Source organism: Lissotriton vulgaris, chromosome 5, assembly GCF_964263255.1.
Source record: "Lissotriton vulgaris chromosome 5, aLisVul1.2, whole genome shotgun sequence".
NCBI lineage: Eukaryota > Metazoa > Chordata > Amphibia > Caudata > Salamandridae > Lissotriton > Lissotriton vulgaris.
In genome coordinates this window covers 400,254,818-400,276,673 of record NC_141693.1, presented here as the reverse complement: position 1 = coordinate 400,276,673, position 21,856 = coordinate 400,254,818, and the positions used below count along the sequence as shown (strand labels likewise).

Sequence of the window (21,856 nt, the reverse complement as noted above, 5' to 3'; positions counted from 1 at the left end):
TTTTTAAAAAAAACAATTGCCATGGATTCTTGGCTCTATTGAATTTCCTTGGCAAACATTAAAAAAAATAAGTGCTTTTTGACCCCGTCGGGGTCACAGGGAGACCCAGGACCACAGTTCGGGTGCAGGGTATTCCTACCCTGCCCCCTTTTTATTTTATTAAAGGTTTTTCTGCAACTCGGCTGAAGCCGAGTCCCAAGATGGCTGCCAATACTTCCTGGTTGAAGTGTTGGCAGCCACTCACATTTCCGCAAGGGAACTGTTGGATCCGCCAAGGATCCGTGTCACTATATATAAAAATTTGGATTTCACTTAATATTTCCAAAACTACCAAATGGATTTAAACCAATTTATAAAAAGGTCACTTTCTGGACCAATAGCTACCTTTTTGCCAAATATGGTGTCATTCCTTTCAGCGGTTCTGGCTGTTATTATGTCTAAAACCCGTTAGGGAAATTGCATGGGGAAAGCGCATTTTGAGACCCCCCTCTTTTTCTCTGCCCACGCTTTACGGAACATCCCGAAACGTTCAAAACAACAGCAGAAGTGATTGGCAAACTAGTTTTGAAACTTTTCAGAGGATTCATTAAATGGCGCCAAATTTTTTAGCAAAACAAAAAATGCTTTCACTATGGAAACTAGGTCCTAACTATAACTACCTACTGGCGACCCCAGTATGAAATATATATATTTTGTAGTTTGACTTTGAAATTGTATGTGACATCTCTAGTTGGGTCCCCAATTGCATTTTAGCACATTTGCACAACACTATATATTCAACATATTTATTATCATTATGTGAGACACATTAATTAACAAGCATTGGCATAGCCAATAGGTCTCGCTTTTGGGACCTTATATGTATTTAGTTATGCAACAGTTGCATAACTAAATACTCATAAGGTCCCAAAAGCGAGACCTATTGGCTATGCCAATGCTTGTGATCATCTGCATTAAAAAATATATTCTTGCGCCCAAAAAAACGAGTGGTGCGCGTGCTTGCAATCAGCAGGCCGAAGAGGATGCCTGCTTGTGCCCCAGGGGGACTGCTGAGTGCGAGCAGTGCACGCGCACTTGCGAGTCTAGTCCAGTGATAAATATGAATCGAAGAAAGTACCTAGTTATTGAATAGAGGCCTAGCTATGTGCCGAACATGCTACATATATGGATTGACAATTAACACGCAAACAGACCTGGAAAAAAACGCCCATAAAGAGAAGGGCAATTAAACTGAAGATTGCACCGTCATTCAGTACAAAATATTTGCACTTCCAGGAGAGTGCACAAACTACACTGTGCTCTGCAAGTGGTGTAAAAAGCCCGTCTACAGTGTAAACACCCCCAGCACTGGTGCAGTGTATGTGAGATGTCACGTTCTATCCCGCACGGGCCCTCATTGGTATGCAAAACAACAGTGGAGAGATGCCAATACTGATACTACAATTCATATGACAATTCGTCAACCCAATAAAGATTTCTATTCAAAACTGGGGGATGCTATTGAATAGCTGTTTATTTTACAAAATATATTGCAAAGTACAATGAATTTGACCTTTAGGGCATAATTTCAATAGAGAATTTGTGACAACAATGAAAAAAGGACACAGAGCAAGATAAAATCTCAACCATACAATTATAAATCAGACATATCACAGTCGTACCAACAAACATTCACACAATCACACAACAATACTTCCCACAGGCTGGGGAATCAATACCACAGTGGGAGAAGTAGTAAGTCTGCTGTACAACAAAAAAACATATCAAATCAAGAAAATACACTCCTTACAGTTAAATTAAATCAACTTTTTCAAAAAAAATTACAAAAGTGAGTGTATAGTTATTAGTCCGAGTGTAACACTGTTAGATACTAGGACAACCAAGGGCAGACCAGGGGAAAATAGGGGGGCCTACACGTTTCGAATCCCAGGTAGTCAGAGGGATTCTCATCAGGGCCAGATCACTCTGCAAGACACAGAAAAAAGAATCTATGTATGCACATTTTTAGACAAAGGGAGCACTTGCAAGCACTACAACACCTGAAGTCACACAGCTTACCAGTGGGAGTGTATCCAAGAAAATGAATTCATAGTGGAAGAATCCTGCAGTGATAAAATAGAAGAAAAATGGAAAAAGTTATGTGTAAGGATGATGTGACCTGAGGACAAACAGGGTCTAATCATGGAAATAACCTGAACAAGTACCTTTCTCAAGGATGGTAGAGTGTCCTAGGAGGCAGGAGAATGAATGGAAGCTGCCGTGGGACCTGCAGAATAAGGCGTATAATCAGTGGCAGGTCCCCAAAGTTGTAGAAAGGCAAGAGGTTGCCACGTTATGCACAAGCATCTTACCATAGGTCCCGGGCTGAAAAAGGGGCTTCAATTGCGACGTAAAAAGTCAGGAGTGATTCAGTCAGGTCGTCAAATTGTCTCACTAAAAAAGGGAAGGAAAGAACGGGCTTGTAAGGTAACGTGTCGGTAACTAACGGAGCAATTTGCATATATAAAAACAGCTTGGGGGGTCCCCAGGCGGTTTGGCTTACCAAAATGCGGAGATCCGTATAGCCATGTCAAAAGTCCATCGGCGTTTCGCACAGCACTAATTACTCGCGCATGCGCGATGCGAGTATGTGGAACTGGTAGCGTTCCTCAGTTTTAAGACGGCCGTAGCGCTGATAATTAGCGCATGCGCGAAGCAAGCGTATAGAGACGAGGGTAAATGCATCCCCGTGGTGTCCAGTATAAATATCCAAAAAGCAGTGGATATACACAATGGTATTAATATATGTATTAATGACATAAACTGGCACATTATAAAGCACTGCAGTGTGAGAATAAAGGGGGTAGTGATGTGAAGATGCGGACAAATTACTACGGGTAAAGAATTCCGAAGAAGCGTCAAATCCTACAGTTTATAAATTTCAGACGATTCTTTAAGTCCTGAACTGATGGAGTTCCTCAGATTTAAGTCGGCTGGAGCACTGATAAATCGCGCTTGCGCGAAGCAAGTGTATAGAGCCCAGGGAGATGCATCCCCGTGGTGTCTGGTATAAATGTCCAAAGAGCAGTGGATATGCACGATGGTATTAAAATCTGTATTTTGGAGGGAATAACGACATAAAATGACAAATGATAAGGCATTAGCAATGTAAGAATGAAAGGGGGTAGCAGTGTGGAGATGCGGACAAATTACTGAAAGTTAAAGGATTCTGAAAATGCATCAAATCCTACAGTTTATAAATTTCAGACAATTTGTTAAGCCCTGTCACAGCCGTATTGAACTTAACAATGAGGAGCGCCTCTCGTTTGGATAATTTAAGATCCCAATCGCCGCCGCGTGGGTCCTTCTCAACTCTGGATATAACCGTCCATTTAAGATCATTTATTTGATGTTTACATCGGTTCCAGTGATTTATCAATGGCGCAGTTTCTACTTTGTTCTTTATTCTTGATTTGAGTTGTGAAATTCTATGGCGGATTTCCTGGTTGGTCTTACCAATATATAAAAGACCACACGGGCATAATACTCCATAGACCACAAATTTGGACTTACAATTACTGAAAGTCTTTTGTTTCCACGAGATACCATGGTGTTGGAACAAAGCTCCCTCTATAGTCAAGTCACAACATAGGCAGGTGCCACATTTATGGTGGCCAACAATGGGAGTCAAACCCATCATTTGTCTTATAGTTGGTTGTGCCTCTTTTTTGGTTGCTGCTCTTACCACATAATTGGCTATGCTATTCTCCTTTTTAAAGGCAAACAACGGTGGTGTATGTAAACTTTCATCCAAATTTTTAATCAGATGCCAATTTTGTCCGATAATCTTTTTAAGTTTGTTGGCATTGGGACAATAGGTGGTCACGCAAACTTGTAGTTTTAACTTAGGTTTGCTCTTGCGTTCAAGCAAACTTTCTCTCGGTGTCCACCTTGCTCGTTTCATTGAGTTGCGGACTAGCTTTTTCGGGTAGCCGCGATCGCATAATTTGGATACCAGATTTTCTGCGTGGAGCTTGTAGTCCTCATTGGATAAACAGTTTCTACGTACTCGTAAAAATTGACTAAAAGGCAGATTTTCTCTTAAACTCCTCGTATGGTTACTGGAGAAGAGTAAAGCCTTATTGCGATCCGTAGGTTTAATGAATAATGATGTTGCTAGTTTGCCCTCAGCCGGAAATACTTCGACATCCAAAAATGCTATTTTACTCTCTGAGTGGGATATGCTGAACTGTATGTCTGGTGTTCTTGCGTTCAGCCAATTAAAGAAAGACATAAGTTCTTCCTTCCCTCCTGTCCAGATCATAAAAACGTCATCTATAAAACGTAGCCATGTAGTGACATGTTCAGCGAAAGGATTGTTGTTGTGGACATAAGTGTCTTCATATATAGACATAAACAGTACCGCCAGCTCAGGGGCGAAGGGACACCCGATAGCTACTCCTTTGACCTGGAGATAGAATTCATTCCCAAAGCAAAAATAGTTCTTTTTTAGAGCAAAAGTTGCTAAATCCACTAGAAATATTGTGGGCACTTGGACTGGGCTCGGTCTTAGGTCAAAAAAGTGTTCAATTGTTGCTACAGCTTCATCCTGGGGTATTTGGGTGTAGAGTGATTTCACATCTAGTGTGACTAACTGGTCCTTACCCTTATTGAAATCCACTATTTCCAACTTGTTAATAAAGTCAGTCGTGTCTTGTAAATACGATGACACACAGTCCATGAATTGTTTCAAGAAGCAATCAACATATTTGGCTATTGGCTCAATTAGAGAGTCACATCCTGCCACAATTGGCAGGATGTAAAAAATGTGTCAAATAAACAGCTATTCAATAGCATCCCCCAGTTTTGAATAGAAATCTTTATTGGGTTGACAAATTGTCATATGAATTGTAGTATCAGTATTGGCATCTCTCCACTGTTGTTTTGCTTATTAGGCTCAGCCTTACTGATTGGAGCCAGCCCTACTAGTACTCATTGGTATGCAGCATTTATTAGCTGCTAGAAGCAGCTTCTGAGTACACATCAGCACCGGAAGATCCTGTATATTAATGCTGCACACTAAAGAGGCGGGCTGAGAGTACACTGTGAGGGTGCAGGTGCGTATAGGGCGCACCGAGTGGCAAACAAATGGCGAATAAAGGGAACGGCTGGATGCAGTCAAGCCCGGGAGTTGTGTGTGCGCACACTTAAGGAGCATGACGAGGAAAGCCATAGGGCGCTTCTGCTCGTAAGCACGTGCGCAAGCACATGCACGCAAGCTGTAGGCCGGCCTGGTAGCATTTTTTGAGCCCTCACTAAAAGTCTCGCCAAATCAGTGCAGCGCATGCGCTGGGTCAGGCGAGACCTAAAAAGGTTTTTTCGATTTAGAATGCCAATAAGTAGGTAATGCATGCCGGCCTCAGTGCCCCTGGCACAAAAGTAAAAATATTAGAAATAAGTCTCTGCACACAATTTATCAATCAGAATCAAATATGTCTTAGAATACACATTTTTGTCATATACATGTTAATTTAGCCAAGCAAAATGTTCCAATTGAGAAGACTGGGATGCACGCAGGAGAGTTACTGACAGATAGCTGGAGAGCTACCAGTATCTCACAAGCTACACGCTGGAGATGCCTGGTCTTACCTGTATAATCAATCTATTCTCTCTGTACGGAGTGAATAAAAATACATTCGCTGGACTTGGTTTTGGTAAGCTAAAACCGTTTCACCCACAATAGTCATCCATTCATGATCTCTGTATGTAAAGCAGGTAAGGGTCCAATGGATTTCGTACAATACCATGATTATGTGAAACCACATTATCCTAAAGGTTTGCTGAAGTGGGATAATTTACTTTCACTAGGAATAAACCAAGTAACTAAAGGTCCAAATTGTCAGGTTAGCTGCACAAACAGACTAAGAGACAGACAAATGGACTGTTTGAAATAACCGCTTTCTCAGGTGTTCACTAGAAAGTGAAAGGCATAATGTTACATCGCTCAAACCCAGTTTAGAGCAGGGAAATTAAACTGAAGATTGCACTGTCATCCAGTACAAAATATTTGCACTTCCAGGAGAGTGCACAAACTACACTGTGCTCTGCAAGTGGTGAAAAAAGCCCCTCTACAGTGTAAACACACCCAGCACTGGTGCAGTGTATGTGAGATGTCTCTGCAGTCACGTTCTATCCCGTTCCTTCTGCATTGACACCAGAAGTCCTGCTCCGGATGAGTAACTGATAAAGTACCTGGACCTATTCCCGCCCCCTCAGCTCGGCTGGGGTCCAGGCTGCAGAGCATCTCCTGCTGGAGAACACTCAGCCTGCTCCGTGTGGTACAACATGGCGGGCTCTTGTGCGCCTTGTCTGCCACTGGTCTGGCAAGCGAAGGGGAGTTGGCCGCACGTAGAACGCTGCTAGGGCGGTGAGAGTGAATGGGCGTGACGGTGAGTGGCCATGAATTCTGCTCGGGCCTTACGAAATTTTGTGCTAAATATGTAAACTAAAGTGAGCGACAGCGAAGGGGCTTGCATGTATTCGATTTGCCTGGTAGCATTTTTTGAGCCCTCACTAAAAGTCTCGCCAGATCAGCGCATGCGCTGGGTCAGGTGAGACCTAAAAAGGCTTTGTCGATTTAGAATGCCAATAAGTAAGTAATGCATGCCGGCCTCAGTGCCCCTGGCACAAAAGTAAAAATATTAGAAATAAGTCTCCGCTCACAATTTATCAATCAGAATCAAATACGTCTTGGAATACACATTTTTGTCATATATATGTTATTTTGGCCAAGCAAAATGTTCCAATTTAGAAGACTGGGATGCACACAGGAGAGTTACTGAAAGATAGCTGGAGAGCTACAAGTATCTCACAAGCTACTCGCTGGAGATGCCTGGTCTAACCTGTATAATCAATCTATTCTCTCTGTACCGAGTGAATAAAAATACATTCGCTGGACTTGGTTTTGGTAAGCTAAAACTGTTTCACCCAAAATAGTCATCCATCCATGATCTCTGTATGTAAAGCATGTAAGGGTGCAATGGATTTCGTACAATAGCATGATTATGTGAAACCACATTATCCTAAAGGTTTGCTGAAGTGGGATAATTTACTTTCGCTAGGAATAAACCGAGAAACTAAAGGTCCAAATTGTCAGGTTAGCTGACTGTTTGAAATAACCGCTTTCTCAGGAGTTCACTGGAAAAGTGAAAGGCATAATGTTACATCACTCAAACCGAGTCCATGCAGTCACTTCCGGTTGTGAACAGTTAGTTTTGATGTTTGAGTTTGAATCTGCCAAATCAGAAACCGCAACCTTAAAGTGATAGGAAAACTCTGATACAAGAGTGCCCTAAAGTTTGACTGGCAACGCGAGCAAAATTGTGAGCGGAAGAAGACGGCTGAATAATTTCAGATGTGATTCGGCCCCTTGAACAAATAGGGGATGCTTTTTTGTGCTAGTTCTAGCTCTGTAAGCATAAAATGGGGCACATTTGGGGTGATACCGCTCAAGCAGGCCATATGCACTTAGTTGTCACCCTTAACAAACGAACTAGCCAGGCATAAGAAAAAGTCAGGAGCATAGGCAAAATTAAATCTGAGATTCCTTGGACCATATGGCTAGAATAAGTAGGTTATGACAATAGCTTGAATGATTGATTGAATATTCCTAGTACTACCCAGAAGTAAGCTAGCGATCTCAAGATCTGTTTGGTGAAACAAAAATTGTTTTCTCACTATAAGAATGCACATTATGACTTCTAGACTCGAGTGGTGTTGGAATAGTAGAAGGACGATGCTACTTTACAACATATTTGTTGATCCTGCTCTAAAATATATACTTCTGGAATTACGTGTATGAAAGGACGGAAATAATATTGCTAACCAAATTAAATGACATGCAAGCTTGTTTATATTAAGACGTACAAGTAAACTGAGAAAATGTGATTGCTGAGAGCAGTAACGTGCAAAAATAGAACTTATTAAACATTGGCAGACTGGTAGGAAACCAACAGGAGAAGCATGGATTGGGGATATGACCAGAGAAGGCCTCCTACAGATTTTCAAATAAAAGGGAGGAGTAAGAATGTATTTTGCTCAGCCTTTGGAAATCAAATGTTTCCAGCTACACTATATGGATTAAAGTTATTATTTTACACTGTCCACTTCCTCTGCCACCTGCCTTTCTTCCTTATCTGTTTTACCCAGTCTTGATTTCTCCTACTTCTTTCTGACATAGGCCCTGTGTACAAATTGACCCGATTGTTCTGACCCTTGCCCAACCCGGTGTGCGCAGGGATTGGGATTATAAAATGTGTTTAGTGTACCGTATTCAGTAATTGCCAGGTGCAATAAAATCCGTACACGTGAAATTGTGCCCTAGAAAAATTTAAGCAGGTTAAATCTACTGAAATATACTTTAGGGGTGGGCTGGGTGGTGGCGAAGGCCGGGTAGATACCAAGATATGCGTGTTTTGGTGCGGAAACCCTGCATTTGCTTCCTTATTCTGAAGGGCAAAAACTGCTCAGTAAAGAAAATTTTAGCATACTGTGAATTCAGGATTCTGGGGTATCGAATTTCCCTCTAAGGCACCATTGAATAGGGTCTTTTTTAGAGCAGCTAATGTGCAATAGAAACACATGCTGGAATTTATAATGGATCTTATGCGAGAACCTCTAATTTGTATAGGTCAATATTTGTTGTAACATAAATTATTCGCTAATACTGTACTGCTTTCTGTTTAGAGTCATTAATGTTGGTATTGTAGTTTACACATAAATGCCTGCAATAAAAAAAAAGTGAGGGGGTAGGCTCTCAACACCAAAGGCAAGGTGTCCTCAAGTGATACGTCACATACCTACATGTAAATGACCAAGGTCATCCATGTAGGTGACTGGACTCGGTGATTTGTGATTGGGGGCGTTGTTTGCTGACCTGTGTGAAGCGTCTAGTATATGTTTATTATGTTTGATCCTGAGCCTGCTGTCATTCCACTGCTCCGCTGGGTATTTCACTTTTTCTCCCAATTTCTTGTCAAAAGGTTTTTTCGACAGAAGGACGTTGGTTCTGCATTTTCAATTACCTCGCTGAGAAAAATGTTCCTCTCGCTCAGCCTTTCCATATTTTTCCTGTGGCGACCATCCGCAGTGTTCATGTTTAAAGCATGGGTTTCGCACTCGAGCCGACAGCGCCTGCTGTTTCTGTGCAACGAGTTTGTGTCACATTCTAAAGAACAAGCATTGGCCGCGGGACACGATATGTGGTGGGTGAGGGGGAGAATCGGGAGTTGTGTGCCCGCACGCGCAAAAAGGAAAGAATAAACAAGCATTGGCTGCCCACAAGGCACAGAGCCCGGGAGTTGTGTGAGTGCGCGCGCGCGCGCTAAAAGAAACGCGAGTGGTGCGCGCTAAAGGAGAGGCATAGCCGTGTACATTGTGCGTGCTTGTGACAGCAAGCTGGTGGCCGGCCTGGTAGCATTTTTTTTTAGCCCTCACTAAAAGACTCACCACTGCAGCGCATGCGCTTGGTCAGGCGAGACCTAAAAATCTGTAATGTTGAATCTAGTCACACACTAATAACTGCAACGAACAATATTTAAAGACTCATTCACCATTATGCTAAGTTGGCAGGGCTCTGAGAAAACGGCACAGTTTTTTATCTTTGAATCATTATGAAATGTATATGTGATGATGAACTTATTTTTAATAACTGCACTGGAGCGTATGTGCACAAATTGAGTATTTCAATTTGTTGCAGTATTGTATTATTAAGGGTATTGCAACATACAATGTATAATGATGAGTGTATTAGAAGTCAAAGGAGCATTTTAAAGTTACAAGTTTATGTCTATCTCAGTGTTTGCTACTGTCATGGCACCGGGTCGGATCACACAGGATGTTGTACAACACTCTAGTGCTTGTTAATTGGGACGTGCAATGAACAAAGGACTACTTTAAATTCACCTGGGTCATGGTAATAGGGGTTGCCCAGTTGAAGGCACAAGCCGAAACTTGTTGGTGTCCTGGTGTTCCGTGTTGTTTCACGAATAAAGGATTGAAAAGCACACCACTGTTCCTGTGTTTCTCATGTGGAACTCTATTGGTTTGGTGCAGATGACTCTTTGACTAGGGAGATCATTGGAATGGAGATATATATATGTGTGTGTATATATATATATATATATATATATAGATTACCTAGATAAAGATATATATAAATATATATATGTGTAATGTCAAGTTATATATGTGTAGAGTTAAGTTTAGTAAACCCATACTTTCCATATATAATCTTATCTTAAACAAATTGGTAGTCAATATTTTAGCTACTTTGCAGAACTATGTGAAGTTTACAATTGTCTGGTCGCATTCCACTTCCCTAATTCTAGATAAGTGATTTTATCTCATCCCCTCTCAGCCAGTCAGCTGAAGCTGTGTCTAGAAGAAGCGACCACTTGGCTACTAGCAGAAAATATGTAGAATCTACAGTTTCTTCAAACCTCTCTCTTTGTAGGCTAGTCACTTGTGTTCTTCAAGAGACTACATGGCATCATTCATTTTCCAGATGGCTTTATAAGCAAAGTCACAAACATGCTTGGCTCACTTCCATTCTACATAACGGGGTTTGCATGAAATTAATATGGAAGTACTTTCTTGTGCTCCTTTATTTTCTATAGGTGTAATGAACGCCACAACCTAATGTGGTGGCACTAAACTTGTTGTGGCATTCCCATTTGTGGAGACAGTGAACATCTAACAGTTTTGTCATGCTAAGAAACTAATTTATTGATTTTGACCCAGGACTAAGTTGTTTACATTTCTAAAATCTTTAGACTATCTATTTTATCTCCAAGAATCTAGAGACCCCGCGCCCCAGCTCAGTTGTAAGCAGCGCAGGCTCCGGTGACTCAGGACGTGAATCAACTGGCAAAGGAACACAAACTGAGAAGGACGAGGTACTGGCTGAGCTAGGCATCTTGCAAAACCTGAACCAGCAGCTGGTAGCAGAACTGGAGAAAGTGAAGACAGATTATGATATATGCACAGGTAGGTGGAGCTCGGTTTTACGTAGACGAGGGAAGATGTTGGGATGGGTCTGGAGGGTACAAGTGTTCTACTTTAGATTAAGATGAAGCATCACTTTTACAGGATTGGCACAAGTGGGCTAGAATACAGCACGTTTAGTGCTGAGAAGGCTAAGTATTATATGCAAAAAAGCCAGTGGTAGGGCTATAATGTTCTACTTTTTTATTACAAAGTGGTGAAATGTGCTTTATGCAGATGTCGAGAGGGATTATGGTATTTCTTTGCGCAGATGGTTGGCTATTATTGATCAGAACATATAATTGTGCTCTGTGTACCTCAACTTGTCATTGATAAAACAACACAAATAATGGCCTTCTTTACAAACCCCTTGCGCCGCCAGTGCGTTACTTTTAATATGGGAAAAAGGGATGTAACAGCAGCGCAAAGGGCTTGTAAAGCCTATCTGTTTTTTGTATCAAAGCTTAAACATGTGCAAATCTACATACGTGCTTTCTTTGTTTCTATCTCTGTCTCTTTCCCACTCTCTTTCTGTTTCTTTTTCTGTCTCTATCTCTCTCTGTTTTACAGCCGGTTTGTCATTATCTTAGCTCACCTCTCTCAAACTCTTTCAGTAGTTTTGGATGTGACTTGTCCTTTTAAATCCCTTTCTGTACTACCAAGACATGCATTGTGTAGCAGTAGCAACCCACAAGTAGTTGAACCTGTCTTCAAGAGCTTGGCTGTCATCCAAAATGTTATAGGCTCAACAAGAAGTGTTTGGCTCAATGATGGGCAGGGTGCCTATGTCAGTCTGTATGAAAGGATCCAATAGCTGAACTTCCAGTGAATCTGTAATTGGTTCCCACCAAAATGTGGGAAAGACAATACACGATTGTTCATCATCAGAGAACCATAGACACTAAAACAGGCAAGAGGTTGTAATGGAATATGCCCGAAACATCAGAAGCAACTAAACAAGCAACCTATCATTTGCACAACACCAGCTATATTACCAACCTTATATAACCATACCAACCAACTTGTAGAAATATTAGAGAAAATACATTTATTCCTATAAATGGTAGAAACAGGTTAAGCATCCAGAAACTGTATACAGTGCTACTGTAAGTTCCATGTGTCAAATGTGTCATTTTTCTCTGTTCTTCCCAGGAGTGCAGTCAGGTGTTCAGTAGTAGGCCTTTTGATTTGCAAACATGGTGGCCATGGATGCTGTGAGATCTTGGATATATGGAGGTGATGGTAGGCCCCTTCATTGAACAGAAAGAAAGTAAACTGAGAGGGTAACATTCTGGTCGCTGGGTGAAGCATCAACCCCAAGTTGGCTACCGGCAGGGATGCCAGGCCAGAGTTTGTACTGTATTGTAGTGTATTGTAGCACATAATACCCCTATTTGTGGTGCAGAGGTGCATGCCTATTTGGGTAGCACACTACACCGTGCAGAGTGTGTGTGATTAGAAGGATGCTGTTTTTGTTTTGGTCCTATGTGGGAAGTGTTTCCATCATTGTACGTGAAGACCACAGAGGTGCAGTTTTCATGTTGGTCTGTCTCTCTGTCCACAGATTGTAACAGTGTGTTGAATGATGAAGTTTAAGAGGCAGACAGACAGTTTTATGGTTTTCAGCATGCTGCTAGCTCAGAACAGCTCTGTATGTACCTTTATGGTATTACATATTATATAGTCTGCATATCTAGTTATTGCACTGAGTTATCCATTCTGAAATTTTGTGTATACTTGTCCTGACCTGGCGAGGTTGGAGGGAGAAAGAAGTGGAGAGATGTGTTGGGATGTACATTTTTCATTATCATACCATATCTGAGTGTCTTGATGAGATGTAAAGAAGCGGTCAGATTGTTTAGATATTTGAGAGCTGCAGTCAATGAATTATGTTAAAGTCCCCCAAATTGTCCAGTAAGGTGTGACAAATCTTTTCAGTTATTTCAACCTGTTCATTTGGTTTTTTTTTTTTTGGCTGTACAGTGCTGATGATGAAGAACCCTCATAGCAGATATGTCTTATGTGAATTTATGAGGTATAAGTTACAATTTGCTGCTGAATGGTACATATTATGGCTTTAGTGTTTTTGTGAGCCATAACTGTTATATATGGTAGTACATAACTTTATAACGCCACGGCAAATCATAGGTCAGCCCTTTTTTGCTTACCAGCATAATGAAAGCAGTTTGCTGGTTGAGCTGTTATAATTCGTAAGTTGGAAGCTGAGGATTGTGCTTGAGAGTGTGACCTTTTCTGGGCGTTGTTGCTGGTATGCAGGTAGCACAGCTAGCTAGAGAAACTTTAACATTACGAATCTGAGGAGTGCTTTCAGTTTGTGTTGGTATGCAAGGTACTGGAAGATCTGAAGTAGTGTTTTCATTGTGTAGAAGGCCCTCTTTGTGATGTTGTCAGCCTGCAGTATCAGTGGATGGGTCTGAATCCAAGGTTACTCCTTTGTTTCTCACTTGTTCTCTTATTGTCAGAGGGGCTTCAAGTTCCTTAAGGACAAGCCATATGGCGGGAGGCTGGAAGTTTTGCCATGGCCCGCATGTCATAATATCTGTCTTTGCGCCATTAAGCTTTAGATGGGAATTCATCATCCATGTGTTTATAACATGAAGGCAGTGGTCAAGTTTTGATTTGTAGAGGTCTTTGGTGCTATCCACTGTTACAATGATATGGATGTAATCTGCTTAGTTGTATTAGTTGTAACAGGTGAGGCTGAATTATTTAATCAGGTGTGGTAAGGGGGTTATGTAGATGTTCAATAATAGAGGGGATATGATGGATCCCTGAGGAACGCCACAGTGTGATATGTGAGGAGGTGATGTGAAAGGGGGGTAGGTAGACTACACTTTGTCTGTCTTTGAGATAAGAAGCAAACCATTTTAAAACAATTTTATGAACTTCCTTATTGTGAAAATGTTGCAGTAGCATGTAGTAGTGAACAGTGTCAAATGCAGCGGATAAAATCCTAAAGTAGTGTCAGCTTAAGAAGAGACGGCCAATCACACAGTGTCTCTACTATCAGACAATTTGCTGGGCTTCGGTTGGGGGCAGGGAACCAGGAGCTTTGTACCACTGATTGGAGCGGAGTAGTGTAGCCATTGCAAATTTGGTACACTTACCCCTCCAGAGGTCACAGGTCAAAAGCAACAGCTCCTCGTCTTCTAATCTTTATTGACAATCGTGAGCACTGACCATCTCTGTTTATGTCCGTGATCTCTGAATACTTTTAAAGAGTGAGAATCTTTCAATTCATTCCATAAATAAGCCAAAAGTGCTTCATTTTTTACTCTTTTTTTAAATAGCCATTTACAATCGTAAACAATTTTAAAAGTATAACTCTGATGCTATCCTCCCAAGCCCTATTAAAAGAAATGAAAAAAAAAACATTTTCTGCCTCTTTAAGGCAACCATGGACACTGCAATCTCACAATGAACTGTATTAACAGTTACTGTCCCTGATCTTTTTTCCCCATTTAGGTGAAATTGAACAAAGAACTTGGAAAACCATTATCTAAGGTCTAAATGTGCTGATCAAGGGAAGGAATGGATGAGAGAAATGTGTTTGCGTATGTGGGTTAGAACTATGTTTGCATGGTTATCCTGCTGTTCATGGCTTTCATGTGGTTCCAGCCTGCCTCTGACTGGCTTCAAAAGGTGCAAGAGTAAGCATTGGAGGTTGCTGGCCCATATTGTGGGAGATACCCTACCAGCAAAGAAAGAGCGAGCAGGGGGTTCATTGACAGACTGGTTTCCTGCACAGTCTGGCAATAGGAGTGCAGCAGGACAAAGCCTGCAAGGATGGCCACCTTTAGTTTCACCTTGGTAGTGCATGCCCAATCTATGTGAATGTTTTGATGACAGGCCGATGATGACAAAACCAACAGGTTTTCCAGGGCTCGGGTTGAGCAGTTGGCTACCATGAGTTCTCGACATGAGCTGAGCCCAGGCTTCAGATCTCCAACTCCCTCTCATTGGCCAACCCTTCAAAGAAGTGACCACTGAGACCAAGAGATTTGACCTGAGAAGGACACAGAACAGGAAGTAACCATTGCTGTAGGTAGAAAGCCTACTGCCCGACATATCAGCACCTGCCTGTCCCTGCAGCTCGGTCAGTGCTTGGCCTCTTCATGGCTCATGCATGGTTTCTTCGAACACCAGCTGCCACAGATACCTAATAAGATGCTGGAGCCGGACGTCATAACTGTGAGCAGCTGGCAGCCAGGACCACTGCTACTGCGATGTGGGTAATCTGGGGGGAGCAGGACTGAGATCGAGTGATTCACATGGCCCATGCATGTGGGAATATGCTTGCATATGTATGTGTGAGTGAGTAAGCGTGTTTAGCCCTTGTGAGTATGCCTGAGAGTCTTCTTATGTGTGCATGTATGAGAGAGAGAGAGATAGATAGAGAGAGAGAGATAGAGATATGGGAGTGCAAAGCTAGTGGGGAGCTCGGACTATTACGATTCTGGCTTCTTGTGGTCCTGACAGCTGTTATTGGGGCATCCTGGACAGCATCCTAGATGTTTCTGAAAAAGAGTTCCTATTGAGACATAACGGCGGGTATTCTTGCCAATATTCCTAGTACTCATGGCACAATAGATCAACGACATGTTGTGGGGATTCTTAGAAACATTCAGGTTATACATGGCAAACTGGAAGCCCACCCGTTATGTATTGTGTGCATTCATGTCACCCTACCGTAATGGTGGCCCACCCAAGACATATTTTATCAGCATTTTGTTGTAGTGCCCTTTTGCCTACCTCTATCGTGAAAGTGGCCCATCAAAGACATATTGTGGGCATTTAAGGGAACACTGTGGATATTGCTACCATAATAATGGCCTATCCTTGCCATACTATGGACATTATTCGGGACATCCTGTCTAAGTCCATGCGTATTTGATGGTGATTATGAATAAAAGCAAGAAACTGTTTATGGGTGCCAGTAGGACTTTTGAGTGTTAGGAAGGTTTGTAATAACTTTGGAGGGCCATGTGAGAGAAACCTTGTAAGACCCAAAATTTTACAAGCAACTGTTTTAACGTTAAGAAAAATGTCACAATAGTGCCAGCATCTGGTGTCATCAAATGGGTTTAACAGCAGTTGTCTCATCATTAAATAGTAGACTTGCTTCAAAATCTATACGAATATTTTGCATCACGAGCCTTGGGCCCTAAAAAACAGGGGTCTAGGGAACAAAGCGTTCTGTGCCCCTTTTCCGAAAAGAATTAGTGTTTGATAAAAAATATAATTAGCTGGTAGGAACCAAAACATGTAAACAATGAAAGTCTGTTGTTTCTGGATAAATGTGCTGTTTTTCATCAAAAAGACAGCTTGTCCTTTTGAGAATCAAATTTATTTATGGACCATCAAATGAACGTGAACCAGTATATCATTATGACAAGCTGAGATTTCGGACCAGGTGATTGCATTTTTAATATATATTTAATCTGGTATTTGAGGGATACTTCACGCTGATTTCGGTAGCTTGGGGGCATTTACGGCTATGGCTGTTATTCACGAATAGTGAGGCACTTCATCGCCAATCATTACATTTGTACCAGGGTCTGTGGAGAGGGCAGTTCCAAGAGAAAACCTGAGATGGCCTATTCAAGGAGTAAAAGCGTGCCTCAGGCTCTCCATCAGTGCATTGTCAGGTGCCATGCTGACGCCACTGCTTAGCATCTTTTCAGCCAGCGTCATTCTGGTACTATTGCACTCCTGGTGACTCAATGTGGTTTTCTGCGAATCTTGTGGAAAGCAAAGAGTGGTAATGGAACTTCAGAAATATGGATGGTGTGCAGAATTTCAAACTTGGGCTTTTTCATTGTCGAACAAAAGCTATGTGCACATGGGAAAAAGGCTAAACAATACTTATGAATTGTTGCTGAACAATCTACTGGAGGATGCCTGAGTCTCCCAATCCAAGATGATGCTCAGTGTTTTCCTATATTAGCAATTCATATAAAAAGTATGTATAAAGAAGGGTTTATGACATGTCAATGCATTTCGTTCCCTGGTTTTTTATTGCGGCCTTTTCCCCTTGCTGTTATTTTTGTCTCTGCTATTTGCTTCAAGTATCATTTCACTTCTGGAAACTTCTGGTGGTATGGCCGGGCTCCTTTTTAGGTCTCGTCTAGACAACGCTTGTGCTGTCTCAGATGATGGACGTAGTGCTGAACAATGCAAACATTCACCCCCAGTAACAAATCTGGGTTTAATCCATCATTTTTTCGCTTACCACGTCACCCCAATCTGGAGCCAGCCTATATCAAACCAGTCTTGACCCTGCTCCTCTTGGGAACTGTCCAGCCAGAACATCCAGGCCAGGTTCTCCATGGACAGAACAAGCATCCTGGGACCGATTACAGGGTATCACCCCTCATCAGCCATGCTAGTTTGAATCAAGCGGCACAGTGAGTATGGGACCCCTATTTGGGCCTACCCTTCCCACTTAGCGTGACAAAAGCAAAAAGAGCAGATGATGGCCAGTATGCTAACCAATGAAAACATTCACCCCTAGTCACAGATCTGGGTTTAATCCATTGTTTTTTGCTCACCAACCCACCCCAGTTTGGTTCCAGCCATATGCAAATCAGTCTTGACCCTGCTCCTCATGGGAACAGTGTATCCCGAACTGCCAGGCCAAGTCCTCGCTGGACAGTAAACAAACATCTTAGGACCGGTTTTAAGGATATCGCCCCTATCAGCCGTGTAGTAAAAGTGAAGGTTTTGGCCTGGCAAGTGCGTGCAGTTGCCAGGGCAAAATGGCAGTATACAATTGCACACACAGACACTGCAGCAGCAGGTCTGAGACTTGTTTGCAGGGCTACTCATGTGGACGCCACAATCAGTGCTGTAGGTCCACTAGTAGCATTTGATTTACAGGCCCTGGGCACACCTGGTGCACATTACTAGGGACTTACCAGTATATCAAATATGACAATCATTGATAAAGCAATCACCAATACAATTTACACAGGAAGCACAATTGTGGTAAAGTGCCCAGAGTCCTCAAACCATCAAAAACAAAATGCAGCACACAGTAAAAAAACACAGGAGGTCAGTAGTAAAAGACGGGGGAAATAACGCCAAAGATGCCAGGTCTAACATATTCCCAGTGATAATATTTGCAAAGCGGCCACCTGTGTTCCAAGTAAACATTTGCCAGATACCACTGTCTTGACTCTGGAGCAGATGCACAAGCAGGACAAGCTTCTTTTGGACATCTTTTTGATCAAGAATGTTACATATTTTTGATTTTTTTCTGTGCTGGGTTTTCTGGCTTTCCTGCCGCCCTCCCTTCTGACATTATTCTGCATTCTGTCCATCAATTGTTCTTTTTGCCCTCCCTTCCATGAGCATCAGCTGGCTGTTCTATTATAGGCTCACGAATATCAATGAAGATGCAACAAACGAAAGATATTATTTATTTTAATCCAGGGTCGCCATCATCCACGTATAAATGGGACATAGCCTAGCAGTTTGCAATGGATGTCCACCTCAGTGTGAGCTAAGACTGTTTTGCATGTCTATGATCTCTATGCAAGACACAGATTAATTCAAGAATTTCATCCCACACTATTTTTTTCTCAAATATCGTCAATCTTGCTAGGAATTGGGAGTTTTATTTTCTACAGAAACCCAGTTTGCATTTGGGTGCAAGTCAGGAACCATGTGAGAGCTTGTTCTTTTTCCTAAACTGCCGGTTGTCACTTCCGGAACCTAGGCTATGAGCTGCTTTTAATGAAATAAACAGACTTAAGAGCGGAGGACATGCATTGTTGAAATTCCAAGAAGTGGAACTCTCACTATTTAAGTGAAACGCCAAAATGCCCCAGAGATTTTAGTCTGTTTAGGATTTTGATGCCTGATCAAATCTCTGACATCACCTCATGTATATCTTTTTGGGAAAGTTTTGAAACTCGTAATTATCCAGTATTATAGGTATCTTTCATAGATTCACATGCCTGAATCATTCCCCGTCGTCGGGGTGGGAGTCCCCGGTACATAAAAAGAGTAATGTCATATAGACATACATAGTAATAGGCCAGAGGCCTCTCATTAGTAACATATCCATGTCCTTTTGTAAAAAGGACTAAACTTTGGCCAAGAGCCCATCAGATATCACCACCCTCTAGAACCTTTTTGGAAGGAGCCCTAGTCCCTCAGATTTTCGTAAGGACAGTGCTAAGTATTACCTACTGAGAGAACCAAGGTGAGCCCTTCCAGGGGAGGCGGGTGGGTTGTATGTGAATCTATGAAAGATACCAATACTGGATAACTGCAGTTACAGGTAAGTAACGCATTTCTTATCCAGTAATATAGGTATCTTTCATAGAATCACATGCCTGAATCAGAGTAGCAGTGTACAGGTTATTGATATATACTCAGGGACACATCAGTGTTGCCATAACTGACCCAAAATATATTGTATTGTAATTGCGATTACTACCCATGACTAGGCATCGAAGCGCATTTTTGGCGAGTAGCATGCTACTCCAGAACCCATATTGAATTAGTGGTGAATTAGTATAGTGAAAATATGAAAGTAATTTGAGTGTTTGGCTATCGGTGATCCACCAACCCTAACAATCTCCATCCTGACTAGTGGTAGGTGTAACGCATGATGGCAGAACGAAGCACAATGGTATGGTTACAAGGATTATACAACTATTGTTATCTAAATTAAGTTCATTCATTAAAATGAATGACAATTCATGTGCACTTTCATAGCTCCGTTATGTATGATTTCTAGATATGACAGCATTTTTCCATGGTGTAATATCAGTCAAATGCCTGTCGTCTTAATGATCCAGTAACAACCTTACTTGTTCAAGAACACATGGGGAACCACCAACAAAGTGTGGGCTTAGTTCACTTTGTGTCTATTGCTCTTATGTTGAAACAGATTACCTTGGACTCTCCCATTTTGCAGATGCGCCTTGAGTTATTTGCCTGGCCTGCTCTCCCTTGTTTGGGTATGTCATGTGCAGTGCACATGCAGAAGTATGCTGCAGGAATACAGGATAACATTTAGTAATTCAAGATGCACACCTTGCAAATCTTTTCTTGAACAGATACAGCAGGAATAAAAACAGACTGTGATTTTGCCCCTGTTCATCCCGATTATTCAAATGTCTAAAATGATATAACTGGATACAAAATTACAAAAATCTAAATGAATTATCAAATTACTTCTCAGAATCCCAAATGCGTGTTGCCTTGCCTGTAGTAATGAGCCAAGAAACTTTCAGACTTGGCAGGCAGTAGGAAAATCGAAATTGATTGCTTGAATGCTAGTCGGAATTCTGAATGTGAAATTTCTAATTGTATTTGTAAAACTGAAAGTCAGAAAATGTTTCAATGTCTACTAATGTTTAAGTAGGCCAACGTTTCTCGCTTGGGCTTGCACTACTAGTATTTTCTCTCTACTGTGTTTTTTTTTACAGATGAAAGCTACACATATAAGCCTATTTTATCAGAAATGTCACACATTCTTTCACGCTGTTGAAAACATGTTTTCAACATGCCAATATCTCTCTTTCTTCAGGCGTTGTTTCCTCTCTCCAAAGGCAGTGCGCCAGCCAAGAATCTCAACTCCGGAAAGCAGATTCCAACCACAGTAAATTGCTGAAAGAGTTTAAGGAGAGAGGGATACAGCTTCAAGCCATGTCTAACAAGGTACCATTAGATCTTTAGCAAGACATCTTCTAGGTGACCGCAGTAACAAGCTCTGATTCCTCCACTGTTATTTTGGAGAAGGATGACTGGTCCTTGACTAGCCGTCCTTGACTAGCCGTAGCTATCCAAGTACTATCTCCAAACTATCTCCAAACTGCAGAAATTGGTTTCAGAAATCTGCACCTCATTAATAATTCGTGCCCCTTTTCACCTTCCTGATACATCTAAAAATTACACACAATGCCTTCTGTTTCTAAGTAGATGAGTTTTTTTTTTATTTCAAATCATTTTTATTTCAAATCAAAAACAAGAACAAAGTACAAGACAATACAGTACAATAAGGATCAAAGAGGTAAAAAGGATATTACAATGATTCATCATATGCGAGACCTGAACAAGCAGGGAAAAGAAAAGGAAAATGGTGGGTGAATCATTGACTCATTAGTGTCGTGGACAAACCTAAATAACAAAAAGAGACATCAGCAGTGGTCATGTTGTGACATACAAATTATATATACATGAATACAATCTCAGTTGCGAAACCATCAGTTGGCGCGCTTTAGGGACAAGTCTTAACTCGGAGGGTTGCAGATTAGAACAGGATGACTTGAGCCTAGTTCATTGCCCTAAGGGGGATCGAACGAAAAGGAGGAAGCATCCAGGGCCTTTCAGAGTTTTTTATGGGAGATGCGGCCCGGCGAAGAGTGTAATGTAGGGTTATCTGCACCTCTTAGGAAGGACAGCCAATCTTGCCACATTTTGAATGTCACCTCCGAAGGGTTCTTCCACTTACACAGAATAACCTTGCATGCCAAGGTGAGGAGGAGATCAAGGAGTTGACGATCCACCGGATTTGCCAGATGTGGCTCTTGAATCCCCAGTAGAACATACGCAAACTCTCTAGGTGGATTGAAACCAAAGATGTGCGTAATACAGTCAAATATTCTGTTCCAGTAGCCCTTCAGTAAGGGGCAATTAAACAACATGTGTGCCAAGTCCCCCACCCCTGCCTCACAGTTCCAGCAAATTGGGGAGTCCCTTAGGCTTGTCTTAAAGAGTCTTTCAGGCGTCCAATACGTTCTGTTAATTAACATAAATTTAGTCTGTGACAGAATAGGCGAAATTTTGTTTCTAAATG

At 41.7% G+C, this 21,856-nt stretch overlaps 1 protein-coding gene across 3 annotated transcripts in view; it reads left to right on the top strand.

Moving 5' to 3' along the window:
• The window catches only part of CCDC27 (coiled-coil domain containing 27), a 290,662-nt gene that overhangs the window by 199,347 nt on the left and 69,459 nt on the right, over window positions 1-21,856 (top strand). For all 3 annotated transcript variants that reach the window (XM_086921745.1, XM_086921743.1, XM_086921744.1), the window contains 2 exons: window positions 10,833-11,025; window positions 20,588-20,718. In XM_086921745.1, the coding sequence (XP_086777871.1) occupies window positions 10,833-11,025; window positions 20,588-20,718 (324 nt within the window). The remainder of the gene's footprint in view (window positions 1-10,832; window positions 11,026-20,587; window positions 20,719-21,856) is intronic.